We start from the raw sequence: 22,517 nt of genomic DNA, 5'->3' as shown, positions 1-22,517 counted from the left end.
AAATAGCTCACAACTCCTAGACTGTATAGTCTGAAAGTATGTTCTCTCTTCAAAGAGTTCTTGCACCTCTTGGGCACAATGTCTTGTGGGTGGTTTTCTCTGGTGGGTCTAATAAGTATCTGAGGCTAGATTTGAACCTAGATTTTCCTGATTCCAGGTCTAGCACTCTATCCACTGGCTCACCAGCTGCCTCTGTAAATGACACAATTTTAACAACTGATTGAATACATAGTGTGAGGCAGAGTAAGTAGTCATGGAATGTTAGAGGTGGAAAAGAATTCAAAAGCAATGGTCTAGCCGTGGGGAAATCTGGGAAACATATCAGTTAAATGCAGAATGAACTTGAACAAAATATTTGATATACAAAGTGGTCAGAGGCAATTGAGACAGGGGCATTTGTCACTTTTTGGTGATCCCAGTATCCATTTTACATAAACAAGTAACTCTTTTAACCCTCTCCACCTAAAACCTAAAAGAACTCAGTCCTGGATAGCTATCCAATTTATGATTGCATTATAGTTATGTGTGTGTGTTTTTAATCTTCATTCCTTGATTTAAACTCTTTGAGTGTGCTGTCTGTGGCTTGTTAATTTTTTTGACCCTTTCCCACTTCCAAGCCAGGTATATTCACTGCCTTTCAGAGAGCGCGCACACAATATATGGTTAATGTTGAATGAATGAACAAATGCCATCTCTTTTCTGCTCCAACTAAACAGCCATAGAACATGGTTCATTTTCTACTTCTAGCCTTCTACCTTTTTAAATCTGAGAAGGAAAAAATTTGAAGTAGGTCCTACACTTCTCTTTGGAAAGTCTGGTCTTGTTTTAAACTTACCAGGAATGATATTTCTGTTACTCTTTAACTTTTTCCCTGTTACTTATTGTAGTCTTAGGTAACAGTATTGCTTAGAACATCCTGTGCTGTGAAGCTGAAAGCCATTGAAGGAACACAGTTATTTCTTAGGAAGAGTACAGGCATGTCAATGTATGTATTTATGCAGATGTACATAAATCTCTGTTGCATTTTGAGTACTTTATACATAATCAGTAAACAGGAATTTCTTAATTTTATATATATATATATATATATATATATATATATATATATTTTAAGCAATCGGGGTTAAGTAACTTGCTTAAAGTTACACTGCCAGTTATTTCTGGGTGTGGTGCTAAGTGTCTGGGCCTGGATTCGATCCCCAGGTCATCCCGACACTGGGGCTGGTGCTCTTACTCGCTGAGCCACCTGGCCGCCCCTAATAATATTTTCTTAAAATAATATTTCTTAAAAATATTTTCTCAATACTATTAAACTGGATATTTAGTAGACATCTAAAATCCAGCATGTCTAAAATGGAGCTCATTATCTTTCCCCTTAAACCCTATTGTCTTCTTTATTCTCTGTTACTCTTAAGGATATCACCATGTCTCCCATCTCCCAGGCTCACAACCTAGAGTCATCCTCTACTCCTCAGTCTCTCTCATCCTACCCCATATTCATTCAGTTACCAAGGCCTGTCAATCTTACCTTTAACATCTCTCAAGTACATTTCATTCTCTCTCTTCTGACAGTACTACCACTTTGATGCAGATCCTAATCCCCTCATACCTAGACTTTTGAATTAGTTTGCTGATTGATCTCCCTGCCTCAAATCTTTCCCCTACCCCAGGCTATCCTCCGCATCATATCCCTTACTTACTTAACTCCAGTGGGTCCTTATTTAGTCAGTCAGTAAGCACAGTAGCCTTAGACGATACCAGAGCGAGCTATCTCTTCATATTGGACGTCTCCATCATGCCCTCAGGATCCTCATCATCCTGAAAGATCATGTCAGCTTTAGTATTCATGTGTCATCAGTGCTCTTTTCCCTGGGACCCCTCTGATTAGAGGGTAGAGTGGAGTGGGTCTCCCAAAACCTCCATTTAAGGAAGTTGCCATATTTTCATTTCTTACTCAGCTTTACTCATTTGGGCTTTCCCTCACCCTTGTCTTCTCCTATTAGATTATAAGGTCTTTGAGATCAGGGAAGACTGCCTTTTTTGTATTTGTATCACCAACCCTTAGTATAGTGCCTGGCACATAGTACATGATTAATAAATGTTTATTGATTGACTCATGGTTTACTATGTGCCAGACACTGTGCCTAAGTGCTGAGAGTACAGATTTCAAGCAGAAAGACAATCTTTGCTCTTAGGAAGCTTACATTCTAATAGAGGAAGACAATGCATAAAAGTAAGCAAAAAAGGAGTATGAGGGTAGTAGTAAAGAAGGTACCCAGAATGGGGCCATGGTAGAGTCAACATTATATCTGGAGAGGAATGAGACATGGTCAGTGTGGGCACCTTCCTATTTTAGGAGTTTCTAGTTGGAGCCTTCCAGTCAGAGGGAGAAACCACATTGGTGTGTATGTGAATTCCAGGACTAGAATGAGCTTCTGGTGTGAAGAGGTTCCTGGTACATGGTAGAGAAGGTCCAGGGAACAGCCCCCTTTTTATTATCACCTTTAGGGTAAAAAAAAAAATCCTTAGTTGATCAGAGCTTTTCATAACCTGCACCCTGCCCCCCCCCCCCAACACATACCTTTCTAGTCTTCTTATATCTTACATACCCTCTTCCCCCATTTATTCTTTGATCCAGCGATAATGGTCTCTCTTTCTGTTCCAAGAGCAAGTTAGTTCAGGCTTGAAGCATTTTCTCTGACTTCTTCCTTCCTCATATTTGCTTCCTGGAAATCCCATCTTCTGTAGGAAACTTTCCCACCCCACCCCCCTCATTTCTACTGTCTTCCCTCTGTTGATTATCTCTACTTTATCTTGTTCGTACATAGTTGTTTGCATCTTGTCTGCCCCCACTAGATAGTGAGTTCCTTTGAGCAAGAATGTTTTTTGACTTTATTTGTATCCTTAGCCCAATGCTTGACACGTAGAAGGCATTGAATAAATGTTTACTGACTCCTAAAAGAGACAATTTTTGTATCTTGTTTTTTTTGTTTGTTTTTTTGCCTTTTGGAGGGCAATTGTGGTTAAGTAACTTGCCCAAGGTTACACGGCTAGTCTTTTTGTGTGTGTGGGTGTTAAGTGTCTGAGGCTGGAACCGAATTTGGGTCCTCCTGACTCTGGGGCCAGCGCTTTACTCACTGCGCCACCTAGCCGCCCCTAATTTTTGTATCTTATTAAACCTGACTGCTCTAGTATTTTGTTGCAAGTATAATGTAAAATTATACTTTTGATCAGTCTATTAAATAAAGATGTAAAAAACTAAAGTTTTATGTTAAAAATATGTCTATTTGCTTTTTATAAATTATTCTACACCAGAACAATTCTCTTTGTCTTTTTTCCCCAGAGATGTGAGGAAGAGCTCTTAGGATTAATGACAAGCATTCTGAGTTTTGTGATGTGCAGGGGCCTAGAAAGATCAGACGACTCTGCTTGGATTGAAAGGGGCCAAGTGCTTTCTGCTCTGACTAAACCAGGAATCTCCAATGAATTGCTTAGGCCTCCAGAGGAAATAAAACTGTGGTAAGCAATCAAGAAATTATTTCCATCTCACCAGACTGTATTTCTCAATTGTATCTAATGTATCAAAACATTTATTTATCTTTACTATCTATACAGAAGGGGAAAAAAATAGACTTAGTCCCCTAGAGGGACTTGGTCGTTTGACTCTTTCCTCTGTCATTCTGTAGGACTTAGAGTAGGATCTTTTCCAGCGGAGGAATGTCAGCCAAGAGAGGATTCAAACTATGACACCTGAGGATCAATCAAATGAGCTGGGAATCTTCAGGAAAATGAAAAAAATAGGGCAACATAATTGTTGTTTCTCATAAAAGTATTCTGTGGAAAAGAGATTAGATTTTTGTTCTGTTTGACCCCAGAGAGTAGAGTTTAGGACTAGGGAGTAGAACCTGCTGAGAGGCATATTTCAGTTGTGTGTGGGGGAAAAGCTTCCAGTCAGTTGGTGTTCAGAAATGGAATGGCCTGCCTGGAGATTTGTTCTGAGAAGTTTGGATTCAGTCAGAGGGCTGCACTTGAGGATCTAAAGGGACACATGTGGCTTGGAGGCCACAGGCTCCCCACCTTGGTCTAGTCTCATCATTCAACCAAAAGTTAGATAAATCACAGATTCACGAAACTATCTTGTTCTACTCAGATCCCCAAAGTCTGCAGGACTTCTTTAATGGCAAGGAGCTCAACAACAGTATCAATCCTGATGAGACTGTTGCCTGTGGTGCAGCTGTCCAGGCTTCCATCTTGTCTGGGGATAAATCCAAGAATATGCAGTCCTTGCCACTGTTGGACATCACTGTTCTTTCCCTTAGAACTGAAACTGCTGGTGAAGTTTTGACAGTTCTTATCAAATTCAATACCACCATACCCAACAGACACAAATTTACCACCTACTCAGACAACCAGTCTGGTGTGCTTATTCAGGTTTATGAAGGTAAGAGCAGGGACAGAGGGATAACAACCTGCTTGGCAAGTTTGAGCTTATAGAAGTCCACCCTTACCCCTAGGGGTGTTTCTCAGATTGAAGTAACTTTTGACATTGATGAAAATAACATTCTCAATATTTCTGCTGTAGATAACAGCACAGGCAAGGAGAATAAGATCACAGTCACCAATGACAAAAGGTCATCTGAACAAAGACTGAGCATATGGTCCAGGATGCTGAGAAATACAAGGTTGAAGACAATAAACAGAGCGACAAGGCATCTTCCAAGAATTCTCTTGAATCTTATGCTTTTAACATGAAGGCTACTGTAGAAGATCTCTTTGGGATATAGACCTGAGTCCAGAGAGTATAAGCAGTTTGTATAGCCCTTTGGGCATAGTTCCAAATTGTTTTGCATAATGGTTAGACCAGTTCACAATTTCACCAACAGTGCATAAGTGTCCCAATCTTCCCACAGATCCTTCAGCATTTGTAATTTTCCTTTTGCCAGTGAGATAGTGGAGAAGTGGTACCTCAGAGTTATTTTAATTTGCATTTCTCTAATCAATAGTGATTTGGAACAACTTTTCAAATGGCTATAAATAGCTTTGATTCCTTTATCTGAAAACTTCTGTTCATATCCTTTGACTTTTTATCAATTGGTGAGTGGCTCTCATTTTTATAAACTTGACTCCCTTCCCTATTCATTTGAAAAATGAGACTTTTATCAGATGAGACTTTTATTTGCTGCAAAATTTTTTTTCCTCAAAGTTTCCTGCTTTCTTTCTTACCTTGACTGTTTTGGTTTTGTTTGTCCAAAACCTTTTTTAATTGGGGAGAGGATTCTGGGAAGATGGCAGAATAGGTTAGAAAATGCCAGGCTTTCCAGATTTTCCCCACAAACAAGACAAAGTAGTGCCTCAGGGCGAACATAGAGTGCTCAAAATAAAAGTTGGGCCAGAACTGTGGTCCTCTTGGAACAGTTGGAGGAGATCTGAAAAAAAAATCCCAGAACAGAGGTTTGGTGCCTGTAAAGAGTAAACACCTCCAGGCTAATTCTGATGAAACAGCAAGCGGCAAGCCCTGGGGCTAGCAGGGTTGGGAGGTGGCCTCAGTGCCAGACACAGGAACTTTCATCTCCTGGACAGTGTGGGAAATCAAGTGTCTAAGTGGGGAAGATTGAGGGAACCTCAGCTGGTAAGGAACACCAGCTCCAGCTATACTGCTGAGACACAGTCCTGAGCGAGAAGGAATGCCTTGTGAGTATAGAAGCAGTGGACCAGGGACCCCGCTGGCTGTGGACGCTTACAGGAGGGCAGAATGCTAAATTTCAGTTTCAGGCTAGAGGGGAGAGCTAAAGGAGGATCTGAGACTAGAGGCACCATCACCCATACCCCAGGACTAGAGGAGATTACGAAAAATAAGCTGCTACAAATTTTTTAAAAAGCAGGCAAAGGAGAAAGAATCCAACCATACAGAGTTATTATGGGAATAGAAAATACCAGGGTTCATCTTCAGAGGAGGATACTGAAGCAAAAAAAACCTCTCCTTCCCCAGAGAATAACATCAAATGGTGTTATGGGAATGGGAATTTAAGATCTTCCCTGTTCCTATGCCCTTTGATAGGCTTAAGTGCACCTGGAGCCTGTGGCAGAGGCTTGGTTTTCAGGAATGCCCACACCTGGTTGCTTTTTTTCCCTAATTTTTGGAGGGCAATTGGAGTTAAGGTCACACAGCTAGTTTTTTTTTAATGTGAGTTAAGTGTCTGAGGCCGGATTTGAACTCAAGTCCTCCTGACTCCAGGGCTGGTGCTCCATTCACTGTGCCACCTAGATGCCCCCACCTGGTTGCTTTTTTATTGGGCAGTGGGTCAAGAGGGTTGTGACATTGTCTGAGCCAGGAGAAGGCTATATATACCCTGATGTGAGGCTTTGTTTTGGGGCTCACTTTGAGAAGTATTGTGTGATTTAACCAGATGAGACTCTGTGCAGCCTTCGAGCCCCCTGGATTTGAAAACCCCGATGTTGGTGCTTGCCTCTCTGGTAACTGTGACTAGGTATGGATGTAATGGTCAGGTAGTTGGAGGCCTGCCTGCTTGATCTGTTTCTCTGTCTTCTTGTAACTTCTGCTTGTAACTTGTTTCTATTCTCTGAAAAGGGTGCTGACCTTTTTCCTCTGAACTAGGTAAATGACACATGTTTGATTAAAGCAAGATTGTTAACCCATTTTGAGATGCTTCCCTTTAGAAAAACAGATCTAAGAACCTGTGTTGGCAGGTGGGGTGCTTGCTGCTACAAATGGTCACCCTGCCCATAAAAAAAATTCATAGAACTTAAAAAAGACTTTAAAAATCAAACTAAAAAAAATTAACAATCTAAGAAAAACAAGGTTATGAAAAGAAAATCAGCCAACTAGAAAAGGAGATCCAAAATTGTAAGGAAGAAAATGATTCTTTGAAAATTAGAATTGTACAAGGGAGAGCCAGTGAAGTTATAAGAGACCAAGAAACATTAAAATAAATATACAAATGAAGAAATAGGAGAGAATGTGAAACATCTCATAAGAAATACAGTTGATCCGGAGAACAGATCAAGAACAGAAAACATAAGAAGAATTGGACTTCCTGAAAGCTATAATAATAATAAAAAAGATTCTTCATAGAATAACACAAATAATTAAAGAAAATTGTCCTGAAGCATTAGAACAAGAGGGGAGAGTAGAAATAGAAAAAAATCCACAGACCACTCCAGATATATATTGAAGAACAAAAGAATTGGGGGGGGGGGAGTGTAAGGGAGGGATTTCTAGAGGGGAAGATGAGGGATTAGGATAAAAGGGAGTAATACAAGGGTGTTTGGATTAATGGGAATTGGGACGATGAGGGAGGGATCCTGCAGGGGGGGAGTAGGTTAACTAATAGGAGGGCAAGGTAGCAGGTAGAAGTAAAGTAGAGAAGTCAAAAGGGATAGGAAATAAGAGATACACACAAACATAAAATAAAGATCAGAAGCAGAATTTATTAGGAAAAAAAGCAGGCATAGTAATCATGATTTCAGACAAAGTTAAAGCAAAAATAGATTTACTCATAAGAGAAAAATAGGTAAACTACATTATGTCAGCCATATTAATATTGTTTTAGATGATTTAAAATAACTAGGCAGTGTAAGGATGGAATATTGCTGTGGTATAGGAAATGATGAGTTGGTGAACTTAGAAAAATACGGAAAGACTCAGACTTATGAAGGAAGAGGTTATCTACCTTCAGAGAAATAGAGGACAAAGAAGTATAGTACAGTCTTGCTTAGATGCATATGAATGATTATAGATATCTAAGTATATGTATGTGTATGTAAGTGTACGTATGTATATAGCTATGTTTTATGTGTATATGTATATAAATATACCTCTGTGTGTGTATGTGTCTGTATCCAAGCTTAATTGTGCTTTCTTGGTGGGGGGAAAGAAGGGGCAAAAAAAGAACAAAGTAAAAAGTGCACAGCAGATAACAAAAAAAAACTTACAAGGAAGCAAAGACAAGATGCATAGCTCTGAACATAATGAGTAGTATTTATTATTATTATTTTTTTTTTTTTTAAGCAATCGGGGTTAAGTAACTTGCTCAAGGTTACACAACCAGTTATTTCTGGGTGTGGTGCTAAGTATCTGAGCCTGGATTTGATGCCCAGGTCATCCTGACACTGGAACCAGTGCTCTTACTCTCTGAGCCACCTGGCCGCCCCAAGCAATTGGGGTTAAGTAACTTGCTCAAGATTACACAGCCAGGTGTTTCTGGGTGGGTGCTAAGTGTCTGAGCCTGGATTCGATCCCCAGGTCATCCCGACACTGGAGCTGGTGCTCTTACTCGCTGTGCTACCCGGCCGCCCCAGTAATATTTATTATATAAGCTTTCTTGAAATGGAAATTTATTGCTGTATATTTTGAATCCTCTCTTAAGTTCTTCTGTGCACATTGCAGTGCTTTTCCTCCCCTTTTTTACTTTGTATTTGTTTTAATATTTAAGTTTATAACATTTTTATTGTGTTATTTAAACTTTTGTATTCAAGTTCAAAATAAATTAATTAAAATTTAATGTAATTTTTATTTTTAATTTAATGGAATTTTTAATTAAATGTAATCAAAGTTATCCATTTTTAATTTAATGTGATCAAAGTTATTCATTTTACCTTCTGTGATTCTCTCTATCTCTTGTTTAATCATAAATTCTTCCCTTATCCATAGATCTGACAGATGAAATTTTTCATACTCCACTAATTTGCTTATGATGTCACCTTTTATGTCTAAATTATGTACCCATTTTGACTTTACTTTGGTGTAATGTGTGAGTTTCTGCTAAACTGCTTTCAAGTTTTCCCTGTAGTTTTTGTCATTTAGTTAGTTCTTGCCTCAAAAGTTGAATCTTTGGGGCGGCTAGGTAGCACAGTGAGTAAAGGGCCAGCCCCAGAGTCAGGAGGACCCGAGTTTGGTTTGGGGCTCAGACACTTAACACTCACACAAAAAACTAGCTGTGTAACCTTGGGCAAGTTACTTAACCCCAATTGCCCTCCAAAAAAAAAAAAAAGGTTGAATCTTTGGGTTTACCAAACACTAGATTAGTGTGGTCATTTACTACTTTGTTTTATGTACTTAATTATTTCATGATCCACCACTGTATTTCTTAGCCAGTGCCAGATTGTTTTGATGATTACCATTTTGTAATGGAATTTGAAATATGGTTATTGCTAGGTCACATGTCACGTTCCATCACATTTTTTTTCATTGATTCCCTTGATATTCTTGATTTTTTGTTTTTCCAGATGAACTTTGTTCTGATTTTTTTCTAGCCCTAGCCAAGTGTTTTGTAATTGTGTTCATATAATACCTGGATTTGTCTTGGGAGGGAGTATTTTATATTGTCTGTTGTTTTCATTCTTTTGAATCGTGTCCTACTTTTTGTGACCCCATTTTGGGTTTTCTTGGCAAAGATGCTAGGTTTGCCATTGCCTACTCCAGCTCATTTTACAGGTAAGAAACTGAGGCAAACAAGGTTAAGTGACTTGCCTGGGCTCACACAGTACTTTTGTCTGAGGACAGATTTGAACTTAGGAAGAGCAGTGTTTCTGATTTCAGACCTAGCACTCTAGCCACTGTACCACCTATACAGTTATTTTAAATGGAATTTCTCTATCTCTTCTTGCTGGGTTTTATTGATACTATATGGAAATGCTAATGGTTTTATATCTTGAAACTTCACTGAAGTTGTTAATGGTTTTAACAAATCCTTGTAATGGTTTTTAAGAGGATTTTGTTTTCTCCTTAGTTTGCTACAGAAGATGTTAGAGTGGGCAGTTGCAGAAAACAGAGAAGCAAAAACTAATCCAGCAACTGCAGAAAATGCCTTCCGACTTCTGCTCATCATACAGGATTTTCTGCAGACAGAGGGACTACTTAACTCAAATCTGTGGACTGAAAAGGTATAGTAATATCTCATGAAATTATTTACTTAGAGACTTTAGTCAAATTTTTTTTTAATTGTATGAGAAGATTATTTTTTAAACAGATGAGAGATACTTCAGTGAAAAGTGATATAAAGTATGTTAATTTTGATTTTTGACCAATTGGATTTTTCCTTTGGGCATTGATTATAAGCCTTATTGTTTTTTAAAAAATATAACTTAATTAAAAAATTTTTTAACATTCATTTTTTAAATTTTGAGTTCCAAATTCTCTTAATCTCTCTAGCCCCTCACCTAGCCATTGAGAAGGCAAGCAATATGCTATACTCTTTATACATATGGAGTCATACAAATACTTTATATATACGTAGTTAAACAAACACATTTCCTCATTGCCCATGTTGCTCAAACAATAACAAAACACAAGAAAAATAAGATTAAAAAATATACTTTAGTGTCAGAGTTAATAATTTCTCTCTAGAGTTGTCTAGCATCTTTCATCATGAGTCATTTCGAATTGTCTTGGATCATTGTATTGATTATAGTAGCCAAGATTTTCAAAGTTGATCATTGTTATAATATTGCTGTTACTGAATACAGTGTTCTCCTGGTTCTGCTCATTTCACCTTGTATCAGTTCATATAAGTCTTCCCAGGTTATTCTGAAGCCAACCCCTCATCATTTCTTATAGCATAATGATACTCCATTACAATCATATACCACAGTTTGTTCCCCTGCTGATGGGAATCCCCTCAGTTTCCTGTTCTTTGCCACCACAAAAAGAAATGCTGTAATGCAAGGCTATAAGTCAACACCAGAAGACTTATAATGGAAAGGGCTGTCCACTTCCAGAAAAAGAATTATGGAGTTTGAATACAGATGGAAGCAAGCTACTTGCTCTCCCTTTCTCTTTTGTTTTGTTTCTTCTTTCTCGTTGTTCATTCCATTGGTTATAATTCTTCTTTACAACTTGACTAATGTTTAATGTATTTGTAAAACCTATATTGGATTGTATTCCACCGTGGGGGGAAGGGGAGAGGAGAAGGAGGGAGAGAAAATTTGGAACTCAAAAGCTTATGAAACTGAGTGTTGTAAACTAAAAGTAAGTAAATAAAAAAAGAGCTGCTATAAATATTTTTTTGTGTGTATAGGTTCTTTGCCATTGACTATAAACTTTTAACTAGGTTTCTGATATTTGTACTAAGTATTAGTTTTGGTGGTAGGGGATTATTTTCAGAAAAATAAAAATAACTTTTTTATTTATCAATTTTTTTTATATTAGCTTTTAGAAGACATGATGCCTCTCTTTGATAGCCTATCTGTCTGGTACTCTGATAGCCCAGAGTGGGTGAAACTTTCTCAAATTCAAATCCACTTGCTTCTGGGATTCATTGGGACAGATAATTTACAGGTTTGTAATTCTTAAAGCATTAATGCTTGGAAAATTCAAAGGCAAGTATAAGAAGTCAGTTCTTTGGACTAACACCTTTGTTTTGATAGTTTATTGCAATCCATAAAATTTACTTCCAAATGATTAATAAATAGCATGTGAGGAAGATGGTCCGTAGGTTTTATAGGACATATAATCCTGTTCATATTTTTTTAGTTAGGCATTACATCTTAAGGGAAAGGAATTTTTTGACTAATTTTTTTTCCATTCTAATTTTTCCTTTTCAACCACTTATTTCCAGTATCCAGTTTCTGAGAATCCTTATTTTTTTTTAGCTTAAATGTCTTTATAAAGTCATCAGAGAATAATGATTATGAAACCTCCTTATTTTACCTCTAAAATGTCTTTATTTTTGTATGATTGATGCAAAAAGACTAAAATTCACCTTCGTCTTTTAACAGAGTAGAACCTAGTTTTAGTAGAATATTTTATCACTAGGATTCTAGTAAGAGGTGACAGACTAAATATGTAAAATGTGACACATTTTTGGACAAGGCCAATGTGAAGATTTGTTTTACTTTGATTATGCATATTTGTTATGAGGGTTTTATTTTTTCTGTTTGAAATGGTTGGTAAATGAGAGAGAAAATAAAAGCTTAATTAAAGAGTTAATTGAAAGAAGTTATTTGATTGCTTCAACTTAATTGAAAAAAGAAAGCAACGCAAAACTTAATTTTAAAATATTCTAATAATATTCCGTTAAAGGCTAATTTCTTTTGCCTCTATGTAAAATGAAAAGTTTTACAAATTAAATTAGTAATATATGTAATATGGGTCTGGCTAGGAAATTTTAAAATGTTGATAACCATAACAATACAGTTGAAATAAATGGCATATTTGTCATGCATTTGAATCCATCCATTTTTAATTGAACTCCATGGATTAATGTCAGAGATTTGCTAGTTAACCTTACAAAACCTGAAAAATCCTGGACTCTAAAAGCCTATGGAATCTGAATTCTTTTTTGGTTTAGAATTGAGGTTTCTTCTTTTTTTAAGTTTTTTTTTAATTAACACTTATATAATAAGAAAAGAAACACATTATAAGCTTAAATATTGAAATAAATATAAAATGAGAAAAGGAAGGAAAAAATGTTATGTCCATAGCAGAACATATAAGATGATTCAAAATATATAGCAATAAATTTCCATTTCAAGAAGACCTATATATTAAATATGATTTTGTTGATGATTAAATGCATTTTGTTGAAAACTGTCCCTCTTTTCTTTGTTTCCTTATAGGTTTTCTATTGCTCTCTGCTGTACACTATTTACTTTGTTCTTTTTTCTTCCTTCCTCCCTTCTCCCTCCTCCCACCCCCAGGCTATAATTAGTAGTGGTTATATTTATATGTAGATATAGATATACATACGTGTGTATGTGTGTGTGTGTGTGTGTGTGTGTGTGTGTGTGTGTATAAAATATGCTTTCCCTAACAGAGTAGAGATTTCTTTTCTGGAACACCATAGATAGTGTTAAAAGGGATCCCTAATTTAGATTTTTCTTTTTCACAAAACAAATTGGGATCTTTTAGACCAAAAACACTTTGAGGTTTGAGGCTTTGTTTCACTTCCATACTTGAAGCAACTGTGGCTTGTTTGATTCAGTGCTTTTATCTTTCTGTGATATTATCATTCCCAGATGCCTGTCAAGGAACTTAATCATGATTAAAAACTTTGATTTTTTTGATTGAGAGGTAAAATTCTAGTGTAGTTTTTCCCTCTTAGAAATAGTCAATTGAAGACATTCATAGGTGTTTACCAATGGAGTTTTTTTTTTTAGTAAGTATGATTCTTATAGCCTTATCTATTTTTCTTTACATTGTCTGTTAGGTTTGTGCCATGGCATCAGCCAAACTGAATACACTTCTTCAGACTAAAGTTATTGAAAACCAAGCTGAAGCATGTTACCTGTTAGGGAAGTTGGAACCTATCTTGAGCCAGTCTATCAAGGAACAGACGGAAACCTACTCATTTCTGATCCCTCTTTTTCGTACTTTGGTGTCTAAAATTTATGAGCTGCTCTTTATGAATTTGCACCTTCCCTCATTACCTACTGCCAATGGCAGCCCCTCATTTTTTGAGGATTTTCAAGAGTACTGCAATTCAAATGAGTGGAAAATTTACATTGAGAAATACGTAAGTTAAATTTTCCATGGAAATTTTAAAAATTAAATTACTGTTATGTTAGTAGTATATTTCAAACTTGGGGTGATTGTTCTCTTTTGCTCAAGATCATGCCATATATGAAGCAGTATGAAGTTCAGACATTTGGTGATGGCTGTGAGTCTATGGCACTTTATTGGAAGGACTGTTATGAAGCCTTAATGGTCAACATGCATAAACGAGACAGAGAAGGAGGGGAAAGCAAACTCAGATTTCAGGTAATAATGACTAGATATTTTTAAATATTGAAAGTATCCATGCTGAATATAAACAGTGTACAAAAGAAACATGTTTGAGAAGCAGCCAGTAGCCCAGTCATCATTGTCCATAGAGTCAGTAAAGCTGTAAAACCTTAATTTTTCTATAAAATGAGGGGGGAGAGCAAGTGACCCTTGTGGTTCCCTCAAGCTCTAAATAAGTGTTCCTTTGATCTTAGAAGCCAGAGGCTTATAAGCCTGTACAGAAGAAGTGTTACACCTGCATATATTAAGTAACTTCTTTGAGAAGAGAGGTAGGAAGTTCAAGCTATAGTGAGCACCAAAATAACAGTCCCCAAAATGTAATTGATACTGTTTTAGCAGATGGGAAGTGACTTATTAATGTGGATCATTTCTGAATCACCTGTCTCATGTAGGACTACTACTGGTTTGTTAGAACAAAGATGAAAATTAGTTCCAAATTACAAGAATTGGTAAAATTGAGAAGCTGCAGCATGCAGTTTAGACAATCCTGACTTGTGTAATACCATGTGGTGACATAGGGCAGGCAGGTCCTTGGCACTGTCAAATCATTCTACTTCAGAAACTGGTATCTTTTCATTGGTAGAAATAACATGAAAGAAGAGGCATTCTCATCTGCTTTTCTACTCTACCCAGAAGACAGAAGGCCTCACTGGGCCTTCCTATCTAACTTGAAGCTGAAACCTTTCAGATGTGTTATCTTCTACATTAGAATGTGAGCTCCTTGAGAGCAGTAAGCCAATTTGTCAGTGTTATAATGTGACACTGAACACTAAAGGTGAACTGCAAAATTATATTTAAAAGGCATTATTTTTTACTTCAGGATTTTTTTGTGGAACCATTTAAGAGAAAGGCACGTCAAGAGAACTTAAGGTATAACAGTATGCTTAAACAACTTAACAGCCAACACTTAGCCACTTTGAGACAGTGGAAAGCAATCCAGCTTTATCTGACATGTGAAAGAGGTCCTTGGGCTGAAAGGTAGGCATAAATCATTTACCTTTTTATTTTAGAGTAGTGGTCCTCCATACATTTATCTAGTTGTAGTCCAAAAGAAAGAGTAGGTCTAATCCACCATGAGTTGTTTCATAGGTTTGTTTTTGTCTTTGTGAATCAGAGGCCTTGGAATTGTAAGGGTGTGTGTGTGTGTGTGTGTGTGTGTGTGTGTGTGTGTGTAAAATATTCCTTTTTTGTGGTTCAGTTATTTTTCACTTGTGTTCAACTGTTTGTAACCTCATTTTCTTGGAGTGGGTTGCCATTTCTTTCTCCAGTTCATTTTACAAATGAGGAAACTGAGGCAAACAAGGTTAAGAGATTTACTCAGAGTCACACCGCTAGTAAATGTCTGAGGCCAGATTTAAACTCGGAAAGATGAGTCTTCCTAACTCCAATCCTGATTCTGTATCTGCTGTGTCACCTAGCTGCCCAAAATATTCCCTGGGATCCCTCCTAATTTTGACTTCCTATCTTCCATAATACAGACTGATTTATAGACCTTGGACCCTTCAAATTGTGTCTTCTGTGTGATGTCAGAAAGTAGTATAGAGTATTTAACCTGGTGCTTCTGTTGGATAGGCTTGGGGTCAGAGGCATCATATATTTCTAAGATGAGAGAGACAAGGAAATGGTCAGGTCAGAGAGTGTGAACTTGAGTGCACACAGCTGTATAAAATGGTAAGATATGGAGGAGAATCCTTCTTCTCCACTCTCCAGAACAGCAATTCCCCATACCTACCAGGTGTCTTATTGCATATTTTCAGAAACATTGTCCTAATGGTCTTTTGTACCTTGTTTGTCAGCCTATTCTTATTAATTACCCATTTCCTTCCATTCAGATTTCATTGATTAGTTATTTTATGTTTGTAAGAAAACTTTTCAGTGTTCTAATTTCAATGATTACGGTTAAATTATTGTTGCTGTTTGAAAAAGAAGTATCTCTCAGTAAACAGTTATTTGTTAATGGTATTATATACTTAAAGGGGCAGCTAGGTGATGCAGTAGATAGAATGCCAGTCCTGGAGTCAGGAAGACCTGAGTTCAAATTCAGCCTCAGACACTTACTAGCCATGTGACCCTGCCAAAGGTCACTGAAACCTGTTTGCTTCAGTTTCCTCATCTGTACAATGAGCTGAAGAAATGGGGAAACGACTCCTGTGTCTTTGCTAACAAAACCCCACATGGGGTCTCTAAGAGTTGGACACGACCAAAAAACAACTGATCACCAACAGCACTTCGATATTTAAAGCAGCTAAGCACAGAGAAAGTCTCTTTTCTTGACTTGAGGGTGCTTCTAGTTTAGGATCCTTAGGTTTTTTCTTTTTCATAGTTCCTTGATTCAATCTAACCATTTCCATATGCAGACAAATTGCTAGAGTTACTAGATCTCTGTTTTGACATGATGTAACATGTGCTCCTGGTACTCAGCACATTCTAGTTTCTTTGTGGAAGTACTATTTTCAAATAGTAATACTACATTATTATTACTTGTTAGTAATACTTTACAGATGAAGGTTTTAATTTTTCAATGATTTGTCATTACCAAATACAGTGCTAAAGTTTTCAACTAAATTTTCTTTATTTAAAATCGCCTGTATTGTCATATCAGTTTTTAATCTTCTTAGGAAACAGACTGTTATTCACTGGAAACTTGCTAATGTGGAAAATTATTCTCGAATGAAGCTTAAATTAGTACCGAATTATAATTTCAACTCTCATGAGGAAGCCAGTGCTTTGAGGGACAATTTAGGTAAGTTCCAAAGTCTCTCTTAACTTTTGTGTTGATGTCATTCATTTTGTTTAGGAAGTGACAAACTGTTAGCTGGTTTTCTTAGTGATAGTTAAATATTTTATATCTTAATATTATATTAAAATTTCAGTAACATGCCTTTTTTTAGTGAGTTTACTTTTCTCTTCAAATGACTCTCAAGCTTAAATGTAGCCTTAAACTCTTCCTTTAATTCTAATCCTTCATCTCCAGTTGCCTGCTAGACATCACCACCTGGATATTCCATGGGCACCTCATAGTTTTCATTACCAAAATTCTAAGTATGTACTCACAGAACCATAGCATTTTCAGGTCCGTTTGACTCTGTTGATCAAACCTTTGCTTGAAGACCTCTAGTTAGAAGAAACTAACTACTTTCCAGAGTAGTTCATTCTACTTTGAAGGAATTTCCAGTTCAGGCATCGGATTTTGAGTTAGAGACAACTTTATAATTAGCCTTACTTAAGATACTGAGGAAATGGCATACTCTCTCTAAATTGGTTTTAAAATAATTCATTCTGCATCCTTCCCAATGACTGACCTCTAACCTCTAGAATTTACAAAGCAAATATATGCCCACATTTGAAGGTGAACAGAAGTCCCTGACAACGTTCTTGGGAAGTGGAGGGCATTTAAGTGGCGCAGTGTGCTGGACAGAGTGCTGCACCTGGAGTCAGGAAGACATGAGTTCTAATCTGACCTTAGATACTTACTAGCTGTGTGACTGTGGGTAAGTTATTTAACCTCTGTTTGTCCCAGTTTCTTCATTTGTAAAATGGAGATAAAAATAGCACCCACCTCCAAAGGTTGTGAGGATCAAATGAGATGATTGTACAGCACCTAGCATAGTGCCTGGCACACAGGAAGTGCTGTATTAATGTTAGTTTTCATCATCATCATCACTATTAGCTTTTGCCTAGTAGAAAATAACCTGCTGAATTTGTAATAGTTGTAATTATTATTATTATTATTATTTTACTTTATGGAGGGAAGAAGGCAGGGTAATTGGGGTTAAGTGACTTGCCCATGGTCACACAGCTACTAAGTGTTAAGTGTCTGAGGCCGAATTTGAACTTGTGCTCTATTCACTGCACCACCTAGAAACTAATAGTTGTAATTATTAACAGATTTTGGGTTTCTTTTTTACATATAGCCTAAATTCTCCTCTCTCAAACTTTTACCCATTTCCCCAAGTAATGTCCTTTAGGGTAAAGGCTAATTCTCACCCTTTCACTTACTTTAAAAAAAAATTGTCTTCCCGAACTATTTTCTTCTCTAGGCAAACCCTCCCAAATTCATTCAGCCAGTCTTCACGTGGCCTGATCTTTAGAGCCTTTGTCATGCTAGTTGCTTTTCTTTTGAGGCTATAAATGACTCTCTTAAAATGTGGTACCCAGACATGAAAACAGTATGCCAGATGTGTATTGATCAGGGGATAATTCAAGAGTATAACCTGCCCAGCTATTAACACTCTTTCATGATGCAACTTATGATCACATTAGCTTTTTGTGCTATTTTTTGTTGACTTGTTGAATTGGTAATCCAATAAAGCCCATAGATCTTTTCCAGAAAAGATAGTGGTCATGCCTCCCTAAGCTCATACTTAAAAAGCTGATTTTTTTAATCCGGGTGTAAGACTTCACATTTATTTCTGTTAAATTTCTTCTTATTTGAGTCAGGATAATATTTTAGCATGCCAGTGTTTTTGATATACTGAATGACTGTCATCTATCATCTTCCCTACTAAATCCATCTTTCCTTTTAGTTTTCCTGTTTATTTTTATGGCACCTCCATTTTCCTAGTCTCAAGCTCTAACTCTTTATCATCTTTGACTCTTCTTTTTCCCTATGCCCCTTCCCTACCACCCCATATTCAGCCCCACCATTCAGTATGTTTCCAGGCCCTTCCTCTTTTACTACAGTATCACATATGTTTGGTTCTCTCCATTCACACTGCCATCACCTGAGTTCTTTGTCACTCTTCAGGAATTTTGTAATGTTCTGCCAACTTTTTACTGCATTTTCTAGATGCCATTCTCGCCTTTTTGTAATTCATTCTTCTTCTTACTTTTTCGTAAATAATCTTCCTACAGCCATAGATCTAAGTTACCAGCCTCACCTATGCAAAATCCTTAAGTTGGCTCCCTTCTTATCCCTGACTTACAGAATTTTTATCTTCCTGCAAGCCTCAGTTCATGTACCTTCTCCAAGAAGCCTTCTCTGACTCTCTTAGTTGATTTCCCAAATTTTCCTAGATCTCTTCTTTATTCTCATACCTCTCTGTCTTATATAGTATGTCTGTATGTGTTGATCTTTGGGTATGCTACCACCCTAAGAAGAGTGTAAACTTCTTGAAGGCAGTGTTTAGGATAAACTTTTTATTACCAAGTCATAGTGTAGTATCTTAAACATTACGTAGATATTTAATAAATGTTTATTGAATTGAATTTAATTGCAAGAAAATTTTTTAAAACCAACGTTAGGCTTAAATTAAATCGTTCTTTTCTTCTTCCCTGTGGCAGTACAGTAGTGAAATTAAACTTTTCTTAACTTTTGTTTTCTGAATCTGGAATTAATAAGAGTTACTCAAATTGAACAATTTTAAAGTATCTGTTCCTTTAGCAAACATCTCAGACTTGTCTTTTAAAGCATATCTTCTGTTAAAAAACTCTTTACAATTTAATTTTCTGAAAGGTACCATGGTCTTTGTATTCACATATTCCTGACCCTTCTACTCCCCACTCTCTTTTTCTAAAACTTCTCCTTTGTGTCCTTCCCTTTCTGGAGGCATTTGTGTGGATTTCTGAGAATGATGGTGGTATAGGATGTAGCTGCAACTACTATACTGTTCAGGTGTCAGGTGCTCATGCTTGTAGTAGGCATCAGTGCTGAGCCACAAGTAGCATGAGCTTGCAGGATTCCTAAGTCCCTGGGTTCCATGTCTGCAAATTTAGGGTGTGTTCTTTTTGAAATGTTATTTTCTTGCAAAAGATTTCCATCTTGGGGGGCTCAGTACACATGGGCTCTAGGTAAAATTAAATTTGAGAGACAGTGGCTATATAGGAGCTTATGTTTTACAAAATTATGACACTTTGGAAGTATTTTTGTCAGATTTTAAAGGTGACATTCTTTCTAAAATAGACTGACAGTGGCAGTATTTATTAAATGCCTACAGAGACTCATGGCATTGGTCCACATTCCACCTCTAATGTCTACTGGCTGTGTGACCTTGAGTCACTTTCCCTTTCAGTGCCCATCTAGACAGCTCTCTGCCATTCTGAGGTGTAAGGAAGGAGGGATTCCTTTACCCACACAATCATAGGTCCAGTCCCCATCTCTGTGTAAAAGGCGCTGTGCCAGGTGTAGGGGATGAATAGATCAAAACAAAGCTTAAAATGATCTTCAAAATATGGTCCCTCATTTGGAGATGTCCCTTAAGAGCAAATGGCAACTTGCAGCTACCCCTGGACACCCACTCCTCCAATCCAAAGACTTACCTAGGCTGGTGGTGCCATCTGGTGACAAGTGTGAGGGAATGGCTTTCCCCAGCAGCTCAGTTAATGCTGTCTCAGGCAGTCTTTCTGATAGGTATAGCACGTATAGCATGTACAGCATTGATATTCTTCCTTCCTTTTCCCCATCTTTTACTTTGGTAATCCCAAGTGAATTTCCCTTCCTTTTTTCACCTGTGTCTTGCTCTTGTTCTCAAATTTCTTCTCTCCCTTTCATTTGTAAATCCAAAGAGAATTCTAAGTATGACTAATAAGGTGATTATTTCTAGCTAAATACTTGTACAGAAAAGTAATGCCTTGAGATTTAAATTAGTCTTAAACAGAAGTAGCTCCATTAATCTCCACAGATTTTGAAAGAATCCAGATTTCCCCTCAAAATTGTCCACAAAATTCTTTATATGCTTTTTTCATCTTTAAGCCATCTTTTTTCCAGAGTAAAGTGGTCAATATTAAAAAATTTCTTTTTTAGGGTGGCTAGGTGGCAAAGTGAGTAGAGTACCAGCCCTGGAGTCAGGAGGACCTGAGTTCAAATTTGGCCTCAGACACTTAACACAAAAAACTAGCCAGGTGACCTTGGGCAAGTCACTTAACCCCAATTGCCCTCCAAAAGAAACCAAAAAAATTTTCTTTTTTCAGTTTTGGTTCTTAATTGTAAGTAATATTGCACCATTTTTGCTTTCTACTATTTTCAGAACTGAATGACTCAACAATAAGCATGTATATTTCTTGAAGTGGAAGACTGTATTCATTATTTTAGTATCCTAAGTAATATAGCATGGTAGGCAATACTGCATCTTAGGTGCATCACAAATACTTGTTGGATTGAATTAGAATGGATTTGATAGACTTGAGTGTTTACAGTTGGTTTCCTCAGAACCGCCTGTGGTGTGGACAGTGCAAGTGTTATCTGCAGAGACAGAAATGGTCTCCCTTAGGTTAAGTGACTTCCTGGTATTTAGCCAGTAAATGTTAGAGCCAGAATTCAGAGCTAGTATTTTTTATTCTTTCTGACATTCTTTCCTCTAGACCATATGGATTAACATCACCACTATCACTATTTCTGTGAAATTAGGCAAGTATCTTCTAGTAAATAGTTTTCTTTCTTTTTTTTTTTTTTGCTTTGTGATCTCACTGAAGTGGGTGTTTTTTTTTTTGTTTTGTTTTGTTTTTTTGGAAGGGGGAAGGCAGGGCAGTTGAGGTTAAGTGACTTGCCCAAGGTCACATGGTTAGTAAGAGTGTTAAGTGTCTGTGGCTGGATTTGAACTCAGGTCCTCCTGACTCCAGGGCCAGTGCTCTATTCACTGTGCCACATAGCTGCCCCAAATAGTTTTTTATGAGAAAAGTAATTTAAGTTCTCTAATTAGTTTGTTACTACTTTGATAAAACGAGAAGATTGTACTAAAAGCTCTCTATGGTATGTTTCAGCTCTAAAATCCTGTGATTTCTATATATCATTGCAAGGGAAAACTTCATTCCCCCTTTCCTTCCACCCCTTCTCAGCTCTTCTTCCCATTAGATTTTACGTAAGCTCCATGAAGGCAAGAACTATCTTTTTCATATTTGTGTCTCAAACACTTAGCACAGTGTCTAGTACATAGTAAGTGCTTAATAAATGTTTTTTATTTGACGCACTGACATTTTCAGTTATTGTTGACTGAAAAGTATAGAGAATGCAAGATAACACTTTGTTCATTTTTTATCTTTTTTTTTTTTTAAGCAATCGGGGTTAAGTAACTTGCTCAAGGTTACACGGCCAGTTATTTCTGGGTGTGGTGCTGAGTGTCTGAGCCCGGGATTCGATCTCCAGGTCGTCCCAACACCGGAGCCGGTGCTCTTACTTGCTTTGCTACCTGGCCGCCCCTTCATTTTTTATCTTAAACAATATCCATTCATTAGAGTAAAATGCCCCCTTAAAAGCTCTCTTTTAATAAAATCACTTCCACGAATATTGTACAAGATTCTGTGAAAGATGTAGTTCTTTTTAGCATCCTTTGAAACATAAAACACAGACATGCTTGATCAAGATGTTTGCTGTTATCATGGAGGATGTTCAGTGTGGAGCCAAATGAAATAATTTAGATTATGATTGTGACTATAGATTATGAAAACTCTAGGTGCTCTTCTTTATGGATGATACTGTGCTGATTGCATGAAACCCCAGAATATTAGAGAACCTGCTAAATGAGATCCATAGCCACTCAAAAAAAATTGGCATAGTTATCCAGTCAACAACCAGTTTTTAAGCACTTGCTTGTTGTGTACTAAACTAGATACTGTGCTTAGTACTGAGGATACAAAAAAATGCAAAAATATGATTCCAGCCCTCAAAGAGATCACATTCTGATGGAGGAGGCAAAGTACAAAAAAAATTGTACATACAAGATAGAGAGAGGGTACGTGGAAATTTCATCTCAAAGGGAAGATACTTGCAAGTAGGAAAGGACCAAGAAAAGCCTGCTGCAGAAGCTAGGATTTGAACTGAGTCTTAAAGGCAGCCATGAGG

At 37.1% G+C, this 22,517-nt stretch overlaps 1 protein-coding gene across 4 annotated transcripts in view; it reads left to right on the top strand.

Moving 5' to 3' along the window:
• NBEAL1 (neurobeachin like 1) overlaps positions 1–22,517 on the top strand; it is a 204,769-nt gene that overhangs the window by 122,148 nt on the left and 60,104 nt on the right. For all 4 annotated transcript variants that reach the window (XM_069075326.1, XM_069075329.1, XM_069075327.1 and 1 more), the window contains 7 exons: positions 3,344–3,519; positions 9,750–9,903; positions 11,168–11,296; positions 13,167–13,472; positions 13,568–13,717; positions 14,562–14,719; positions 16,360–16,484. In XM_069075326.1, the coding sequence (XP_068931427.1) occupies positions 3,344–3,519; positions 9,750–9,903; positions 11,168–11,296; positions 13,167–13,472; positions 13,568–13,717; positions 14,562–14,719; positions 16,360–16,484 (1,198 nt within the window). The remainder of the gene's footprint in view (positions 1–3,343; positions 3,520–9,749; positions 9,904–11,167; positions 11,297–13,166; positions 13,473–13,567; positions 13,718–14,561; positions 14,720–16,359; positions 16,485–22,517) is intronic.

Source organism: Petaurus breviceps, unplaced genomic scaffold, assembly GCF_028583685.1.
Source record: "Petaurus breviceps papuanus isolate PSGF00001 unplaced genomic scaffold, PetGlider_PUasm1.0 90903, whole genome shotgun sequence".
Classification (NCBI taxonomy): Eukaryota; Metazoa; Chordata; class Mammalia; order Diprotodontia; family Petauridae; genus Petaurus; species Petaurus breviceps.
This window is presented reverse-complemented; position numbering and strand designations above follow the sequence as displayed.